The 17,594-nt window shown below is 36.2% G+C and overlaps 1 protein-coding gene across 2 annotated transcripts in view; it reads left to right on the top strand.

Moving 5' to 3' along the window:
• Window positions 1-17,594, top strand: part of PTPRK (protein tyrosine phosphatase receptor type K) — a 561,831-nt gene that overhangs the window by 196,330 nt on the left and 347,907 nt on the right. For both annotated transcript variants that reach the window (XM_033867699.2, XM_033867698.2), the window contains exon 3: window positions 13,008-13,279. In XM_033867699.2, the coding sequence (XP_033723590.1) occupies window positions 13,008-13,279 (272 nt within the window). The remainder of the gene's footprint in view (window positions 1-13,007; window positions 13,280-17,594) is intronic.

The raw sequence follows: 17,594 nt of genomic DNA, 5'->3' as shown, positions 1-17,594 counted from the left end.
GTTACCTTTGTAAACTGAACTTCTTCTTATCCTCTTTGTTAGGCAGTATAATATAGAGGCTAAAGAAGATGGTTTTAGTGTTAGACTTGGATTGAGTTCTGAACAAGTTAAGTTACTTTTCTGAACCCCACATTCTTCTGTATAACATTAAGCACTTTACATATTCAGTATCTTTCTCACTGGAATGTTGGATGATTTAAATAAGATACTTTTACTGTTTTAAATAGTTCCATTAATATAATCCAGTTAGCCTCCATCATCATGGTGCTATGTGTAGCACATCATCTGCTATGTGTAGATCACTGTGCAGAATCAGAGGCAGTAGAAGTTTAACTTTAAGAAGTTTACTAATGAGTTTGGAAAATTCTATATATTATAAACTCCAAGGTAGGAAATGTAAAATTTGTTGATTACTTACAAAGGTATATGTTCAATCATAGGAATTCCTAGAGAAGGTAGGGATTAGGCTCCACAGGGGAGAAAAAGAGACCACAAGCCTTCTAAACAAAAAGGAGGGGTAAAACAAGGCAAAAAAGCATGTTGTATCATTATGAATTGTGAACTATGAGTTCATGCTGGTGATTCATGGCAGATGAGCAACACAAGGTTTATATGGCCCATACTTGTGAGGATTCTGAGTACCAGATGAAGTGTATGGTATTATCTGTGTCTGTGCATACACTTGGTTACATCTAGCAGATGTGTAACACCATGATTGGAGTGTCACTGCCAGTTCATGGTACTTGCAGAGTTTAGTCACTACTTGTAGGATCATTTAAAAGTAATTACTTTTTTTTTTTTAAGTTATGTAAACAGTTCTTAGGGAGATATTTGGTAATTTTCTAGTTAGAAGGAAAAAATGTTGGAGACCTATCCCTGCTTCTGGTTATCCTCAAGGGAGAAGAACTTGATCCTCTTCTGTGTGCCTAAGGTGTTTCCATTTATCTTATGAATATTAGTGAAATCCTGAAAGTACATCTCAATAATAGATTGAGTCAAAATTTTGAAGTTATTGAAATATCCCTCTTCCCTTCTCCACATTCTCCTTTTGCGGGGGGGCGGGGATGGTGGTTTGGGAAACACCTGTGCTTGATTGTTGGTCAGAGTTCCCACTGTTACTTGTTTTGGCTGAAACTATTTTCTATTTTAGTTTCTACAGTACATCCCAGAGGGAAGCTTTAAAAAGTTAGCATGGGAATTGAAACTCTACAATTTCTCAATGTTTGTGTTCACTCATTGAGCCTTCAGTTAGCATTTATGAAAACAAAATACAGTCCTTATTTGCTCTTAGGGCAACAAGAGCACTGTTGGAGTGGAGGTCACTTGTTCACTTGCATCATGCAATTTTTCTGGTTATGTTTAAAAGGAATGTTTTGTTGGAAGAATATCCTTGGTGATTATATTTGCTAAGAGGAAGTTGAATTAATCGTATTTCAGCAGTCAGAGAAGTATTTGCCTGTTCTTCCTTTCCTCACCATTGACCAACACGGCAGTTTACAATTGACCAGGTGTGTTTTGGTGGGGCTTTTTTCCTTTTTTTTTTCTTTTTTCTTTTAATAGCAGCTGGATTGGTAGCATTGGAGATGGAATAGCTTATCCTAGAGAACAGTATTATGCTTTGTTCCAGTATTGGGAACGACTAATTCCACTAGAGCTATCTTAAATTAATGTAGGCTCAGGAGACTTCAAAAGGGCCTTGTAGTTTCAAAAAATTTTATATCACATCCTTGAATTATAGAAGACTAATCGTCTTGTGACCAAAAGCAACAATCTCTGCCTTTGAGGTGATGATATCATTCTTTTTTGCTTTTTTGTTCCCTGGAACTTCAGTTTCTTTTATCATATTTGGATGGTTTATGAAGTGACTTGGGAAGACAGAAAATAAATGTAACCCCAGTTTTTTCTACCACTGCGTTCGTGCCTCTTTTGTCTTTCCAAATTTTACATTTAAAGTGTAAGCACTTCTTTCGTCTCTTTTTCTCACCTCACTTGGACTCTCTTCTTTATTTCTCTGTATTCGATTTCTCACTTTTCTCTCATGTTCTGTGTTCTCATTCCCTTTTGCTTTTTTTACACTTTGTCTTATGCCTCCTAAGGCAGGCACTGTTTTCAAAAACAAGCAGGCAGATTTTCTGTTTAAATAATACATTGTAAATAAAATAGTAAAAATATGTTTTTACTTTGATAGTTCCTATTTCTGTAATCCCCATAACAATCCTCTCAAACAGTATTTTTATTATATCTCTGGCACTTATCTTTTTTGGGGACTGATTTTCATCAGTAAAATGGTAGCGGAGAGGTGGATGGCTGGGGTGAGTGGTGTCAGAGCCAGGCTGCAGAATCAGGTCTCTGACTTCAGAGCCTGAATTCTTAACCTTTTCATAGATGGGAATATGAGTTCCTTTGGGTGAGAGTGGAATGAATGTTATTCCTTCCTTTCAAATCCTTTATAAAGTGTCTTCTATTGTAATTTGGAACTTCAGGGTTTACTAAAAGAAGCAACTTCCTTGGTTGCCAGTTGAATTCTTGTAGCCTGATTATCCTTGAACCTGAGAACTCAGCTGAGAAATTTTGCTCAAGCTGAGTTGTTCTCTGATTGATCATTGCTTGCCATTTCCTTATTTAGTAGTTGTTGACTCTTGTCAACAACTAATTTTAAGTCAAAATAAAGTCTTATTCTTCTGGTATATGGTATATTAACAATTTAAAATAGATTTGTGGTACCCTTAGACAGACTGTGACTGCTGAGTAGGGTATTTTGTTTTTGGGAATATCCATTTATATGGAAATAAGTAAATACTGTACGCTCATTCTGGACTGACCTTAAGTTCTGGTCTTTCATTATTAACAGAATTAAGCTATATCCAGACAACAGGCTGGAATTGTTAATGTGATATTTAGTCTTTAGGCAGTTTCCAGAGACCGCAGCCTATACTATCTTCTCATACCTTTCAGTGTTCTTTTCAGTCTTGGTTCCTTTGAAAAGGCAAGTGATGATTACAAAATTGGCTACGGAATAAAGACTCTCTTGCCTTTTGGGGTAATGCAACATCTGATTATTCTCTCTGAAGTTGCTTTTCATTTTAGCAACTGCTTCTCAAAACATTTCAGTACCACATAACACAAAAGCTACACAGTTTGGAGAGCCATGGGGGTGGAGTGCCAAGATTTCAGAAATCAGAGAAATCTTAGAACAAAGATCTTCAACTTAGATTTATGAGTTTTATAGATGTTGGTAACATTATGTGTGTGTGTGTTTCCAGTGTGTATTTATATCAGATTTTAAAGATAAAAAGTGAAAAGGGTAGAGTTAGAAAGAAATAGGCAAGAAGGAGATGGGAAGGAGGGTTGATTCACATGGGTTGAAAGGAGTTAGGTAGAATCTTGAAGGGAAGGGTTGAGAAAGGTTTGAGTGCCTCTGTATTGGAAGTTTACTATTCTTTAACATTGTTATCTCATTTTTCACCTTTGAAAATGTTCTTTTCATACATTTTCCAGTTTTATTCTCTGTACTATTTGATAGAGAAAGGAATGAATATGACAAAGGAACACGTATTAAGGACCCGCCTAATCAGTGTGTTTTAGCACATCATACAGACAGTCTCATTTAGTCCTGACAGCAGACCTAAGGCGTTTAGGCATTCCAAGATAAAGAAACCAAGACAGAGAAAGGTTTAATTATTTGCCCAAGCTAGGGAGTTCAACAGATGGTTAAGGAGTAGGGAAAACTGGAGTCCTAAAAGATGAGAAAAGCAGAGCACGTTATAAAATCAGCCTCTCTTTAAGAGGGGGTGGGTGATTATTAATAATAGGTCTTTTTCATAATATGTTGCACAGATTTTCTGTGTCATACAGGTGAAAATGAAAATTCAGGTAGTCAAAATAAGGGCCAATTAGGTTCATGTTTTTGCTTTCTAAGATGTTGTAGGGGAAGGAGGTTAAACTGTAGCACAATGTTTGGCCCAGTTCCTAGATCTTTTTTTTTTTAAAATATAAATTTATTTATTTATTTATGGCTGTGTTGGGTCTTCATTGCTGTACACGGGCTTTCTCCAGTTGCGGCGAGCAGGGGCTACTCTTCGTTGCGGTGTGCGGGCTTCTTATTGTGGTGGCTTCTCTCTTGAGAGCACGGCCTTCAGTAGTTGTGGCGCGCGGGCTCAGTAGCTGTGGCTCACAGGCTCTAGATTGCAGGCTCAGTAGTTGTGGCACATGGTCTTAGTTGCTCCATGGCATGTGGGATCTTCCTGAATCAGGGCTCAAACCCATGTCCCCTGCATTGGCAGGCAGATTCTTAACCACTGTGCCACCAGGGAAGTCCCTCGTTCCTAGATCTTAATGTGTAGCAGGTAAACTTCCTGAGGTGACTAGTCTCCCAAGAAGGAGAAATGTTGTGCCATTTTACCTGAAACCTTCTTCTTACAGTTCTGTGTTTTCTGAAAGTTTCAGATGCTGTTCTTGAAAATAAAATACATTTTATTTTCAAATGTAAGTTGGCTACCTAGAACAAAGCCCTTACTCAGGGATTAAGAGAAATTGTATTCCTGCAGAATGTTGATGAAAAAGTTTTATGTTTTGTCAAGGCAGTTGAAGGGACATTTTCGGGAGAGTAAAGTTGTTGGAATAGAATCCTGTGAAGTTGCAAGTTCTGTCCTTTTGTGTTGGAGTTTGGGGGACGAATTTACTTTTTCTAAATGTGTGCCTCATTCTGTCCTTTAGAAACAAACTTTGTAATGTAGGGGGTGAATCTAGTAGAAGACATTATCTTAAGAAATAATGGAAGGTAAATGTTTGAAGAAAATAATAATAGACCATGAAAAAAGTGAGGGGCACCTGTGTCAACCTTACAAAATAATGGAATCTCTGGGGGGAACTGTCAACATTGAGAACATTGTTTTTCTCTCTCTTTTTTTTTAGAACATTGTTTAAAGTTATTTGATTCAATGATTTTTTTTTCTTTTTTGTTCTTTGAAAAAACAACACTGCTACAATTTTTGAAATTCTTCATTTTTGCTCACCTCTATCGGAGTTCACCAAGAGTTTATATGTGCAGAATTCCTCTGTTAGGTGCTAGGAGGAAAAAGAGGTTTCTGATCTTGAAAAGATTGCACTGGGGCTGGGGGGATGCACCAACCAATATGGTATATTTGGTACATAAGAGAGCATTATAGAAATGCTACAGACATGCAGAGCAGGAAACCTGAATAGATGGTTGTCAGATGTTGTCATAAAAGCCTTCCACTCCATGCTGAAGGCTCCAGATGTTGTTCTAGATTTTTGAGTGAACAAGATAGATGAAGTACAACTTTTTTGTGGAGTTTTTCAATCAGGTAAACAAATTAATTAGATTCGGTAAATGGCAAGTGCTATGAAGGCAATAACAAAGAATGGCATGTTAGAAGGAATCTTGGAAGGAACTACTTAACAGACCAAGGAATGTTTCACCAACATACGGTATTTGAGATGAGACCTGAATGATAAAAATAAGCCAGCTGAGGAGAGAGTACTCCAAGCGGAGGAAAATCCAGTGTAGAAACACTGACACAGACATAAGCTTGGATCTTAAAAAGGCAGAAAGAAGTCCACTGTTTCTGGAGCATGTTGAGTGAAAGCAGAAAGGGGTAGGAGACAATGTGAGAGAGGAAGGCAGGGGCAATATTATACTGAAGCTGAGAGGTTAAAGAGTTTGGATTTAATTCTCACTGCAGCGTAGAGATGAGAAAAGATTGTATGTTTTGAAAAAATCTCGCTGCCTGTAGGAAACTACTGTAGGGCTGCTGGTGTGGAATTCATGAAACCTGTTAGGAGCCTTTTCTAGTTGTCCTCCTGAGAGGTGAGAGGGACTTGATAAACTAGTGAGGTTGAAGAAAAGTTGGATGGATTGAGGAGACAGTTTAGAGGCAATAGGAATTGCCAGTGGATTACAAGAGGAAAGTGAAGGAAAGGGAAAAATCAAACTGATTTCTAGGTTCTTAGCTTTATTTACTTGGTATATCATGTTGCCACCTAATCAGATGAAGCAAAATTGGGGTGAGGAGAAAAAAGTTGATTAAAGGAAATGAGAAGATGAAAAATATTGTGAAAAATAAGACATTGCCTTCAGTTTAGTAACGGCCACATAAATGCTTAGAGATACTAATTTTACAATGAAGAAAAAGATCATCCCAGATGGACTGGGACCCAAATTGCTATTTCAGTTGTCACTAGTCTCCCTATCCAGCGGTCCTGATTATGGCTTCTTAAGCTGGCTGGGCATGAAATTATATTAGTGTTCATTAGTGTTTCTGGCATGTTCTTTGCTTCTGCTGGGAAAATCTCACTCAGGGCCAAGAACTAACTGTTTTGCACAGTGTGCTGGTGTTTTGGTAGCTATTCAACATGGTCTTCAGAACACACAAAAATGCTTTTCTTATTAAGGTAGAATATTACTTAGCCTTTGGACTTGGACTGGAACTATACCATTGGCTTTCCTGGGTCTGTACTTCTCAGCCTCTGTAATCACGTAAGCCAGTTCTGTCCAATAAACCTCTTTCTTTCTGTGTGTGTGTGTGTGTGTGTGTGTGTGTGTGTGTGTGTGTGTATTCGTTTGTTCCCTGATGTACCTTGATCAATACACCCTTTATATTAATACTGGTGTAAAACTATTCAGTTTTTTTGATTTTTATTCTCCAGACATCCAACATCCCAGTAAAGACTTGTTTTATAGAGATCTTTAAACCATGCAGTGACTGAATGAAGAAGTAGATTCAATATAAATAAGTGCACTGATAATGTTCTCATTATAGCATGAAGTTAAAAAGAATTGTGCATATTAAAATATAGTGATTCTTCATATGTAGTCCAGGGACCACTGTGGGTCCCCAAGACCATTTCAGAGGAGCTGTGAGGTCAAAACTACTGTCAAAATAACACTAAGATACTCCTTTTCCTTTTTTCCCTTTCATTTTCTCATGAGTGTATGGTAGAATTTCTCAGAGGCTACATAATGTGTAATATTACAACAGATTGAATGAAGAAGTAAAAATGAGAATCTAGGTATCTTCTATTAAGTGATACATTGAAGAGATTTGCAAAAATATGCCTCCATACTATATTTTTTGGGAAAATGTAGTAATTTTTCATAAAAATATTTTATTTTGGTTATATATAAGGGCTTTATTACTGTTAATATTAACTGAATTAACAAATGTTAACATTTTTGTCAGAGCCACTCGTATATATACAAAACCTTCTCTTAGAGCAATGGTTCTCAAACATTTTAGTTTTAGGAGACCCCTTTTCCACTCTTAAAAAATATTGAGAATATCAAAGAGCTTTTGTTCCTTTGAGTTCTTGTCTATCAATATTGACCATATGAGGAATTCAAACTAAGAAATTTCAAAAACATTTTTCAAAAAACATTTTTCAAAAAACATTTCAAAAAAAATGTTTGTCTCCTTCTCACTCATTCAGTCATTCAATTAACCAAAGAAGTTCTCATTGAACCTCTACTATATGCAAAGTTGTTTAATGCAATGTCAGTTCATTGCTAAGCTGCTCTAAATCTACCCTGCAGTACCTGCTGTATGAGAGTGGAGCTTGACCCTTTAAGCATTTCTCCTTTGTAACTAGCACAATGTTAAGCTTTGTCAGTAGAGGGTGCTGAGGGGGCATTTTAGTGGGAAGGAGCTTTTCCTCTTTTTTTAAAAAAACTTTTTGGCTGCATTGGGTCTTCCTTGCAGCACACAAGGTCTTTTGTTGTGGCACGCTGGCTCTCCGTTGCAGTGCACGAGCTTCTCTCTAGCAGTGGTGTGTGGGTTTTCTCTCTCTAGTTGTGGCACGTGGGCTCTGTAGTTTGCAGAACGCGGGCTCTCTAGTTGAGGCGCGTGAGCTCAGCAGCTGTGTCACGTGGGTTGCCCCGTGGCATGTGTGATCTTAGCTTTCTGCCCAGGGATGGCCCCCGCGTCCCCTGCATTGGATGGCGGATTCTTTACTACTGGACCGCCAGGGAAGTCCCTGGAGCTTCTACTCTTAACTGAACTTTGTATTTTAGTTTCTTCTTGCTGGTCCTGTGTAGCTGTACGTCCCCATTGCATGCAGTGCCTCATGAGCTTGCAGCCCCAGCCCTGGCCTGGTGACTACCGTGTCCTGTCCTCCCAGCACTCACATAGCTCACTCCAAACCCTGCTATGTGGGAGCATTTCCTGCTTGCCCTGCAGGTGTGGACCAGCTCTGGACTGAGTGACCCAGCAAAGGTCTTCCTTCACCACCGAGTGGGCTGCAACCACACCTTCTAAGGGGATCTGATTCTAGGCAGCCTCACTCCCTTTTCTACATTTTTTTTTTCTGCCTTGGGTATTGTGGTTACCTTTAGAGTTCTCTTTATACTTTTAAAGTCTCTACCCTCTTGTAGTTAATAATTCTTTATATTATACTTTTACTGTTACATTTACTGTGTGACTTCTCTCTTCTGATTGGACTCTGAATGAATCACGTGCTTTCTAAGAGAACATTATTACTCTTCTGTGGGAGATAAATGTTCCTATGTAAATTATTTAAAAATTGTATAAGAACATTGTATTGTATAATGAAGGGATAGAACCAGAAAGGCAGAAACTGTGTATTGAAGGCCGGGAAAGGTCAAGGTGGGCTGGGGCTGAAGAAGAATAGTGAGTAAGAATTGGCTAGGGGCTGAGATGAGGGGAGGATTTCTTATAAAAGCATGAACCTGTTCTGGAGGAGAAAACTGGCATGATATGTGGAGAAAATAGTGAGTGCTCTGTCAGTTTGGGGAAGCTGGTTTGTGAAGAGAAGTAGTGGGAGGTAATGTGGAAAAAGTACTTTGGGGCAAGATCATGGAGTGTGGTCAGTACTAAGCAGAGAAGTAGAAATTTCTCTCTGCTTACTTTGTAGGGAAAATTCAATGGATATTGAATAGAACTGATTTAATAAAAATATTGGTAATGTACAATAAAGGGGTTTTAGGAAGAAGTATGGAAACCTATTTATCATTCATTATTTTCTTAGCAATTAATCCTATTGTCTGTGTTACTATGTTTTTCCTAGAAGTATAGCTTAAAGATAAAATTTTCATTAATACAGAAAATCAATTGGGCATTATTTGTTTATCTAGATATTAGACTGTGGTGTTTATGAATATGGGACTTGTTTTCTTTGTGTCTTCTTTTAAATAAAAACTGCTACTTAGTCTAAGTACTTGCAGCCTCTCTCTTTTTTTAATGAACTGAAAGAAATGAGAAGTTCCTGGTTTTTGTATTGTGTGTTTTTGAAAGCCAAGTTGCTGTTAATCTGTAGGATTCAACTAGGATTTATTTTTAAAAGGCAAAAAAAAACCAACCCTGTGTTTATTTCCTAGGTATTTATCATTATTCATTTGATGTTCCTGATGTAAGATAGCATTCGTGTAGTCTTTTGTTTTTTTAGCATACGAATCTAATGCATGTTCATTGTAGAACATTCAGTGAATATATGTGAACAAAAATAAGAAAACAGAAGACAAAGTACAGCTTCCCCCTGATAGTGCAGTTAACATTTTGCTATGTATTTTTTGTTCTTTTCCAGTCATATGCATATTTATGTGTACATATGTGAATACACCCACACACCTACACAAATGCATTTATTTAGTATAAATATATATTTTCATAAATGAGCATAATATCTTATAATCTGCATATTTTATTTAACATATTATATCTTCCATTAAATGGTTTTAATAATATCATTTTTAATGACTTCATAATTATTGATCAAACTATTTTATCATAATTTTACAAATTGCCTCTTATTGGACATTTAAATACTTTTGCTTTTCTTTATTTTAAACAGTGTAATGATGAGATAGACATCTTTTTTAGGCTATAACTTTGTTATAGTTATATACATATACAAGTTATAAACATATACATGATTATTTTGCTAGTGTACATTCTTAGATTTGGAATTGCCAGACCAGAGGGCATATATCTTTTTATAAGGTTTTTGATTCTCATTGGCAAATTACTTTACAGGAAGGTTACACTTTAAAAAAATTATAACCATTTACATTTTTCTCCTCTGTCTTAAATGATATATTTGAGAACTCTATTGTTCAAGAGACTGTAAGGAATATTTGTAAGGCCACACTAAAGAAGTTTCATTGATAAAAATTAGTATGTTATATGTGTGTGCACACAGATGTTTCATTATTAAGCCTTGAGGTAGCTAAATTACAACTGAATAGAACTAAACTCATCAGAAATCTAAGGGATTAGTTAGCTGATAACAAAACAATAGTAAATAAGCTTAAATTATAACAAAAAGAATGAAGGAAGTACGTATTACACACTTGCTTGACTCTTCTGGTTGGTAGCCAGTTATTCTGGGAGTCTGTGGAAGTAATTTTTAGAAGTTGATAAGAATAGCATAGTGTTCTCTATGTTTGGGATGATGGAAGGGAATCTTGTGTCAAACAGGCAGCTACCTCCATGGTGCCTAGGGGGTAAATTGCCACTCTTTGAAGTCAGATGGCAGAAGGATTTAGACGGCTTTTTGATGCTGGTGCTTCTTCCTTTCTGGAACTGTGAAATAAATACATATTATTGCATAGCACTCAGAAAATGTAGCAATAGTCAGGCTGCATTGAAAGAAGCCCATTTAGCAGAAACACTCTATAGAAATAAAATATCAGCACTTCTAAAATTTTATTTAACTTGCACCAAATGCCCTTGAAGTGCTGAAATAGTTTGGACAAGGTTTTATTTTGTGGCTTTTGTCTTTCTAATGATCAAATTGATAATTCCTACAAATTAATTTACTTTGCTGATCCCATTTTCTTAATAAGAAAATTATTGTAGCTTAAAAGTGCAACTGGCTGAAAATTGCTAAATGGTCTTAATGGTAAATATCATACTATATAATTAAAATGTGAGACAAAACATTTTATTTCAAAGTTTATTTTACAATGGAAGAAAATAACTATTTGAAAGCCTGTAAATCATTTAGAGAGCACTACTTTAAAATTGACAATCAGAAGCCATAATTGATGCAGACTTATAAAAATAATTAAAACCCACTACTACCATAATATGTCGGTGAAAAAAGTTGTAATAGCGTGGAGAAATAGGTCACTAGGTTTGTGAAGAAGCTGAGGCCCAATAACACGAAGTAACTTACCCAAGATCTCAGGGCTGGTCCTACTTAAAAGCCATAACCATAATTGATCTGTTCTGCTGTGGTAAATATGAATGACATCTCTGCAATTCAGCCATGGACTTCGGAATGTGAGTATAACCAAGGATAGAAACATCCTGCTTCTATAAATTGTGCTGGGATCCAGGATATCCTATTTAAAAGAGAAAGACATAATTTCTTCAAAATATACATGGCCATTTTATTCTGTTAATGTGCAATCTGCGAGAATCAGGGGAGAACAAAGGAGAAAAGAAAAGAATTCCAGGTTACAAGAGAAGATGAGTACTGGGAAAAAGGAAGTGAAAGTAATGTCAATTACTATCCCTATAGTAAGTTTATTCTGTACTTGGCTTGGTAACTGACAGTGTTATCACATGAAATCTTCACAAAAGTTCTGAACCCTAAAGTACCACTGACCAGGAATTAGTAAAATTTGAAATTTCGGTTTCATAAGTAGTTGAAGCCCTCTTATCTGCTGTGATTTGAACTTGCTGTTGGGGGTTAATTGAACTAGTTAGATGGGTAGTCAATGAGTGTTTAGTGTGTCATGACAACAGTTACTGTGTTTTAAGGAGGAGACACAGAGGGTTGATTAAAATTCTTCAAGTTCATCCGTAAGAGAGGTCCAAGTGTAACAGTTGGTTCTGTAACACTGGGTTCTGTAACACTACATCTAATACATTTTGGTTAAAATTACACCCTGGGGAAAGATATTTTACAATAAAATTTGTGTTCTACCTTAAGTGTGATAAATGGGTGTCATTACTTAAAATGTAAATAGTTACATTTTTGTGATACATGTCTTTGTTAAAATCCAAAGGGACATGAGAAAAACTGGTTGTTTTTCTGAAGAGGTCCTAGGACTAATATCAGCAGCTAATGTATACTTAGCACTATATGACTTTGCCTGTCATGCAAGGAGTGTGTGTTTGGGGGTGGAACTATGAGGAATTGGGAGGTTGAGACTTTATGTTCTTTGCCTCCTCATGATAGATTACCAATGAATGTTTAAGCCAAAGGTAGTGGAGTAGATTAGTGATTTTCAAACCAGATTTCTTGCAGCTCTAGAAGAGCTTAGGGACTATTACTGAATTGGGGACAATAGCAATGGTGATTAGCTGACAGGTTAGGAGGAGACTTCAAGTAGGTGAATCTACTGTGTGTCAGAGTCTCAGCTCTAGAAGTTTTGGCATGTTAAACTTCAGTCCTCACACTTACACTGCAAAGTATCCATATTCCCCGAACAAGTCCAGAGTTCTAGTCCATTGCAGAAGGTCACACAACTTGCATAAATGATAATCTTGGGATCTGAAATCAGAAATGATTCCAGTGCTTGCACTCTTAGCCCCTCTCTACATTAGTATTATGAATGGGGAAAAGGAAAAATACACTCCCTATGTAAACCAGGCCGATAACATATTTCTTTTGTTTGTTTATTTATTTTGTTTGTTTGATAAAAGACCTTTGTTTAGCAAGACTAGAGATTATTTAGAGTGGGATCTGGACTTGAACCAGGCTCTACATGGTCTTTTTGACTTAGAATAAGTTACTAATTGTGCCTCAATTTCCTAATTTGTAAAATAGGAATAATAACATGTTGTGAAGAGTAAATGAACTTGTACATGTTATGTACTTTGAACAATGTCTGTTACCCACTATAAATTCAATTCATCTACCTACTTGTTTGATACCTTTTTATACCTCTGTTCTGGAAGATAGTCTTTTAAAATTAAATTTGATACTCAGAATAGATTAGTATTTTAGCTTTCTTTCTATTATTATATTTCCCCTTTTGCTTATATATCTATTTAGCTTTATTTTATGTAATGTCATTTCAGGTTCCTATATGATAGTGGATTCTTCAGATCATGACCCTGGAGAAAAAGCCAGACTTCAGCTGCCTACAATGAAGGAGAACGACACTCACTGTATCGACTTTAGTTACCTATTATACAGCCAGAAAGGATTGAATCCTGGCACTTTGAACATATTGGTTAGGGTGAATAAAGGACCTCTTGCCAATCCAATATGGAATGTGACTGGATTCACGGGTAGAGACTGGCTTCGGGCTGAGCTAGCAGTGAGCACCTTTTGGCCCAATGAATATCAGGTAATCACCTGTTCTTTTCTGGTTCATGCTTTGATGTCATTGGATCTCCCTGTGTATGTAATACTTAGAGGTAAATACTAGCCCCATAGGAATGAGAGATTGTTTCTTTAGCTCTCCTCCAGTGTTAGGCTTGAGGAAATGTTTGACTACATTGGCACAAAATCTTCAAAGTAGGGAAAATATTTCAACATATGGAAAAATGTAGTTAAGGTACAAAATTTGTTGGTTGTTTGGCAAAGAGCTGCTTATTGACAGATATATTTCTATGTCTCTGTTCAGGAAGAAATAGGCTTTTTGAGTTGAGTGTACGATTCAGACTGGATTGGTTTACTGGCTTCTTGAAGATAACATTTGAAAAATAAACATGAAATAGTGTTTCATGAAATATGTTATCTAAGGGGGAGGCATTTTCAGTAATTTTAAAATATTTTTGTCAATTACATGGAGTATAAAAATAGGCAAACAAAACCTCACCAAGACTTGAGTGGGGGACAGTTTTGACTTAAAGGTAGCACTGAAGAATTTCAGTAAGAGTTTAGAGTCTTCATTCTAGTGATGAAGTGAATGCTTCATTCCATCCCACTGCCACTTGACTGCCTCTAATTACTTATTATTACTCATAAGTCTCCCTTACATGGCCTATCATGGCTTCTCCAGCCTCAACTATAAAAAAAAAATAAGCAAGCAACAAAAAAAGTTGTCCACATGTCTTTGGATCCTTTTTCCCCCCCAGAAACATTTGATTTAATTATGAGTAAACCAGACAATGAATAGTGTCAATACCTACATTGTGATTTGTGTGACAGAGTTTATATGGTTGAACCAAAGAAGTCCATTTACCAGTTTGGAAAGTTGTTCAGTAATCTTCATTGTAAGGTTCAGGACCTGGTAACAGAAAGTTACCTCTTCTGAAAGTTCACTTCTGTGTTAGATCTTGAAATTTAAACTTTTAAAAGATTTGCCTGTTCGTAGCTTATTATAGAACCTAATGGGAATGAGTTTATGTAAAGGTATATTTTTTATTATTGTCGGTGAGTAATTTATAAGCTAATAGTTTTATTTCTGCTCTTTAAAAAAGCATGTTAGGCTTATCTTTATTCCTGGGAAGAGGGGAGAGGAAATCAATGCATTCTTTTAATTGCTTTGTTTTGAGTTGATTTTTTATTTTATTAGAAGTCTCTTCATACAGGTAAGGTTCTCCATTCAGGGTTATGTGTCTATGAAGATTTCAATGGATTTTTATTAGGTACTAGTTGATTCCATTATTCCTGAACAGAAAGATGTTTCTCTTCAGTCCTGGAGAGCCATCTGCTTCTTCAGGGTGCATAGCTCTGGGCGGGCTGCTTATGTGGTAGGTGAGTGGGTGGAGGTGTGTGAAACTAATGCTAAAGCACTGAAGCAGGATTAATGGGCGCATCTATGACAACAGTGGGTTGATAACTGTCATTGCTGGGTCACCCTTACAGCACATTATCATCATACTGATTTCTTTAGAATCTGCTATTGGAGCTTAACATAACACTGAAAAGAAAAAGCTCTGATTCAGCAAAATAAAACTGTCGACAGGTTCAGCCTCCTTAAACTAAATTAAAGCTCAGATAACAAATCTAGCAAAATTATTAAAAATTTGGGTTCTGGAGTAAGGTTGCATATATTCAACCCTGTTTGTTGTTTGCTACCTGCATAGATGGTACATTAAAGAATCAAATTGTTAGTTGCATCTTTGAAAATAAAACCTATAGAAGTAGATTTTGATAAATCCAGCAAATAATGTGTCTGTGGTATCATACGGCTGATCCTTTGTAACTAAGAAATGGCATACATGTAATTACTTTTTCCTATTTTTTTGCTAAGATCTATCTTTGAATCACTGATATTAATAACATTTTCTTTTTTTTACCAAATTGTAGTTTCTATTTTATTTTATTATTTTTTATTGAAGTATAGTTGATTTACAATGTTGTGTTAATTTCTGCTGTACAGCAAAGTGATTCAGTTATATATACATATATACATTCTTTTTTCTATTCTGTTCCATTATTGTTTGTCACAGGATATTGAATATAGTTCCCTGTGCTATATGCATTAGAACCTTGTTTATCCATTCTACGTGTAATAGTTTGCATCTGCTAACCTCGGACTCCCAGTCCATCCCTCCCTCACCCCCCCAATAACATTTTCTTACGGCACAGATTTCTGGAATGTTAATTTTAATGTTGAGTTATAGTACCAAGAGCTGGATGAACGCTTCTTTGTTCAGTCTCATTTTGCATGACACAGCTGCCTAGGTTACTTGTACCTGTGGTATTTTAAAGCAAACAGTGCAAAAGGAACCTGTGCAAGTTTCAGCCTGGCTAGTGAGATCATTTTGGAAATCTTTTGTTCGAGAAAATGATTGCTAAATACATAGAACCTGTGGGTAAATGTCTCTTTGTTGCAGACTGAAATTTGAGCAATAGGTCATTTCTTAAGTGATTACTTTGCTTCCACATCCTTTTCCTTAACTTGCAAAACTTAACAATCAATGAGAGCAAATAACAGAGCACAATATTTTTTATTCATGTGCTTAGTGCTCAATAAATTACTTGATTGATGTTTTCATCGATTTTGTCATTTAGATACCTAGTGGTATCTGTATATCAGTTAATTAGAAACAACTATATTAATGTAGCATTTTTGCTATTAGGAAATAGCATGAAAAACTTTTGACTATTGCTTAATGCAGACTCTTTATGGATTTTTAAAAATTAAAATATAGCCATTGCAATGTGCCATGTTATAAGCCTACTCTTTCATTCTTAAAGAAACACTGCATATTTTTAATGTTCTCAGACTCTAGATTAAATAGAGTTATGATATTCATAGAAATTGTTCTCCTTGGTTCCACAGTTTACTCAGCTTCTCTTCTCCAGAGGTCTTACACTCTTCAAACTTGTTCTTTAACCTTGTTTTTTAACTTCTTATTTTTCTTTTGTGTGTCTAGTGAAGACTCCTTTCTCTTCTTTGCTTGAGCCATTCCTTATCTGACCACCCCTTTGGTACAACCCCTTTTCACCCAACTTTAGCAATAACAACAGAAGCAATCAAAAAGAAAATAGGCTGAGAGAGCTCCTACCTTTAATTAGTATAGGATAACTTTTGTATAAAAACCGTGATCCTGGGAGTGAAAACAAAATACTCCTTACAAGTAACTCTTCTCTTTTCCATTTTCCTGTTGAACTAAATATCTGAAAAAGATATAGCACACCTTTGGTGTGATTTTCCCTTCCCAGAGATTCCATGTTAGCAGATGACTAAAGAGAAGATTGATGTGGTAATTTAATTACTTAAGCTGTGGACTATTCAATAATGAGGAGATGCCAGTTTTTAACCCCAAGAAACTTAACCTCTGATTTGAAAAAAAAATACGTGAAATTGTGAAATGAAGGCAAAAATGATTTTCTGAATAATGAATTTTGGTTACCTGGAAGATCAGGATAAGGGTCCTTGTCTCTGGGACCAGCCCTTCCTGGGCAAATGTTGACTCTACTATTTAGCGTATGTGCAGCCTGGGGAATATTCCTTAATCTCTTTGACTGCAGTTTCCTCATCTGAAAAATGAGGATCACAACAGTACCTACCTCACTGGGTTGTTCTAAGTACTGAATTAATACACAGTGTTTAGAAAAGTATCTGACACATAGTAGAGGTTTACCATAAATTAGGTTGACGTTATGATGAGTAAACAAAAAGATTGTGAACTCTATTGGATTTAATAAGTGCTCAGCATTTTCTTCTATTGTGAAAGCATGCTATTCTTTTCTTTTTGAACACAGGTTTTTTTTTAGAGCAGTTTTAGGTTCACAGCAAATTCGAGAGGAAGGTACAGAGATTTCCCCATATACCCCCAGTTCCCACACATATATAGCTGCCCCCATTATCAACATCTCCCACCAGAGAGGTACAACAGAAGAACCTCTATTTGGTACAATAGATGAACCTATCTTGACACATCATAATCACTCAAAGTCTGTAGTTAATTTTAGGGTTCACTCTTGGTGTTGTACATTCTAAGAGTTTAGACAAATGTATAATGACATGTATTCATCATTACAGAATCAGAGTATTTTTACTGCCCTAAAAGTCTTGTGTGTTCCACCTATTCATTCCTCCCCATCCCTACTCTCTTTTTCTTAGGTTTTTTGTTTATTAAAACATCTGATTTTTTGGCACATTATTAGCATGAGGTCACACCATGCTAACCTCTGGGGATATACAGGTAAATTCCTTCTCTTGAAGCTTACAGTCTAGCTTGGCCCTGTAGAAGATAAAAATG

This window comes from Tursiops truncatus, chromosome 12 (assembly GCF_011762595.2).
Source record: "Tursiops truncatus isolate mTurTru1 chromosome 12, mTurTru1.mat.Y, whole genome shotgun sequence".
Classification (NCBI taxonomy): Eukaryota; Metazoa; Chordata; class Mammalia; order Artiodactyla; family Delphinidae; genus Tursiops; species Tursiops truncatus.
This window is presented reverse-complemented; position numbering and strand designations above follow the sequence as displayed.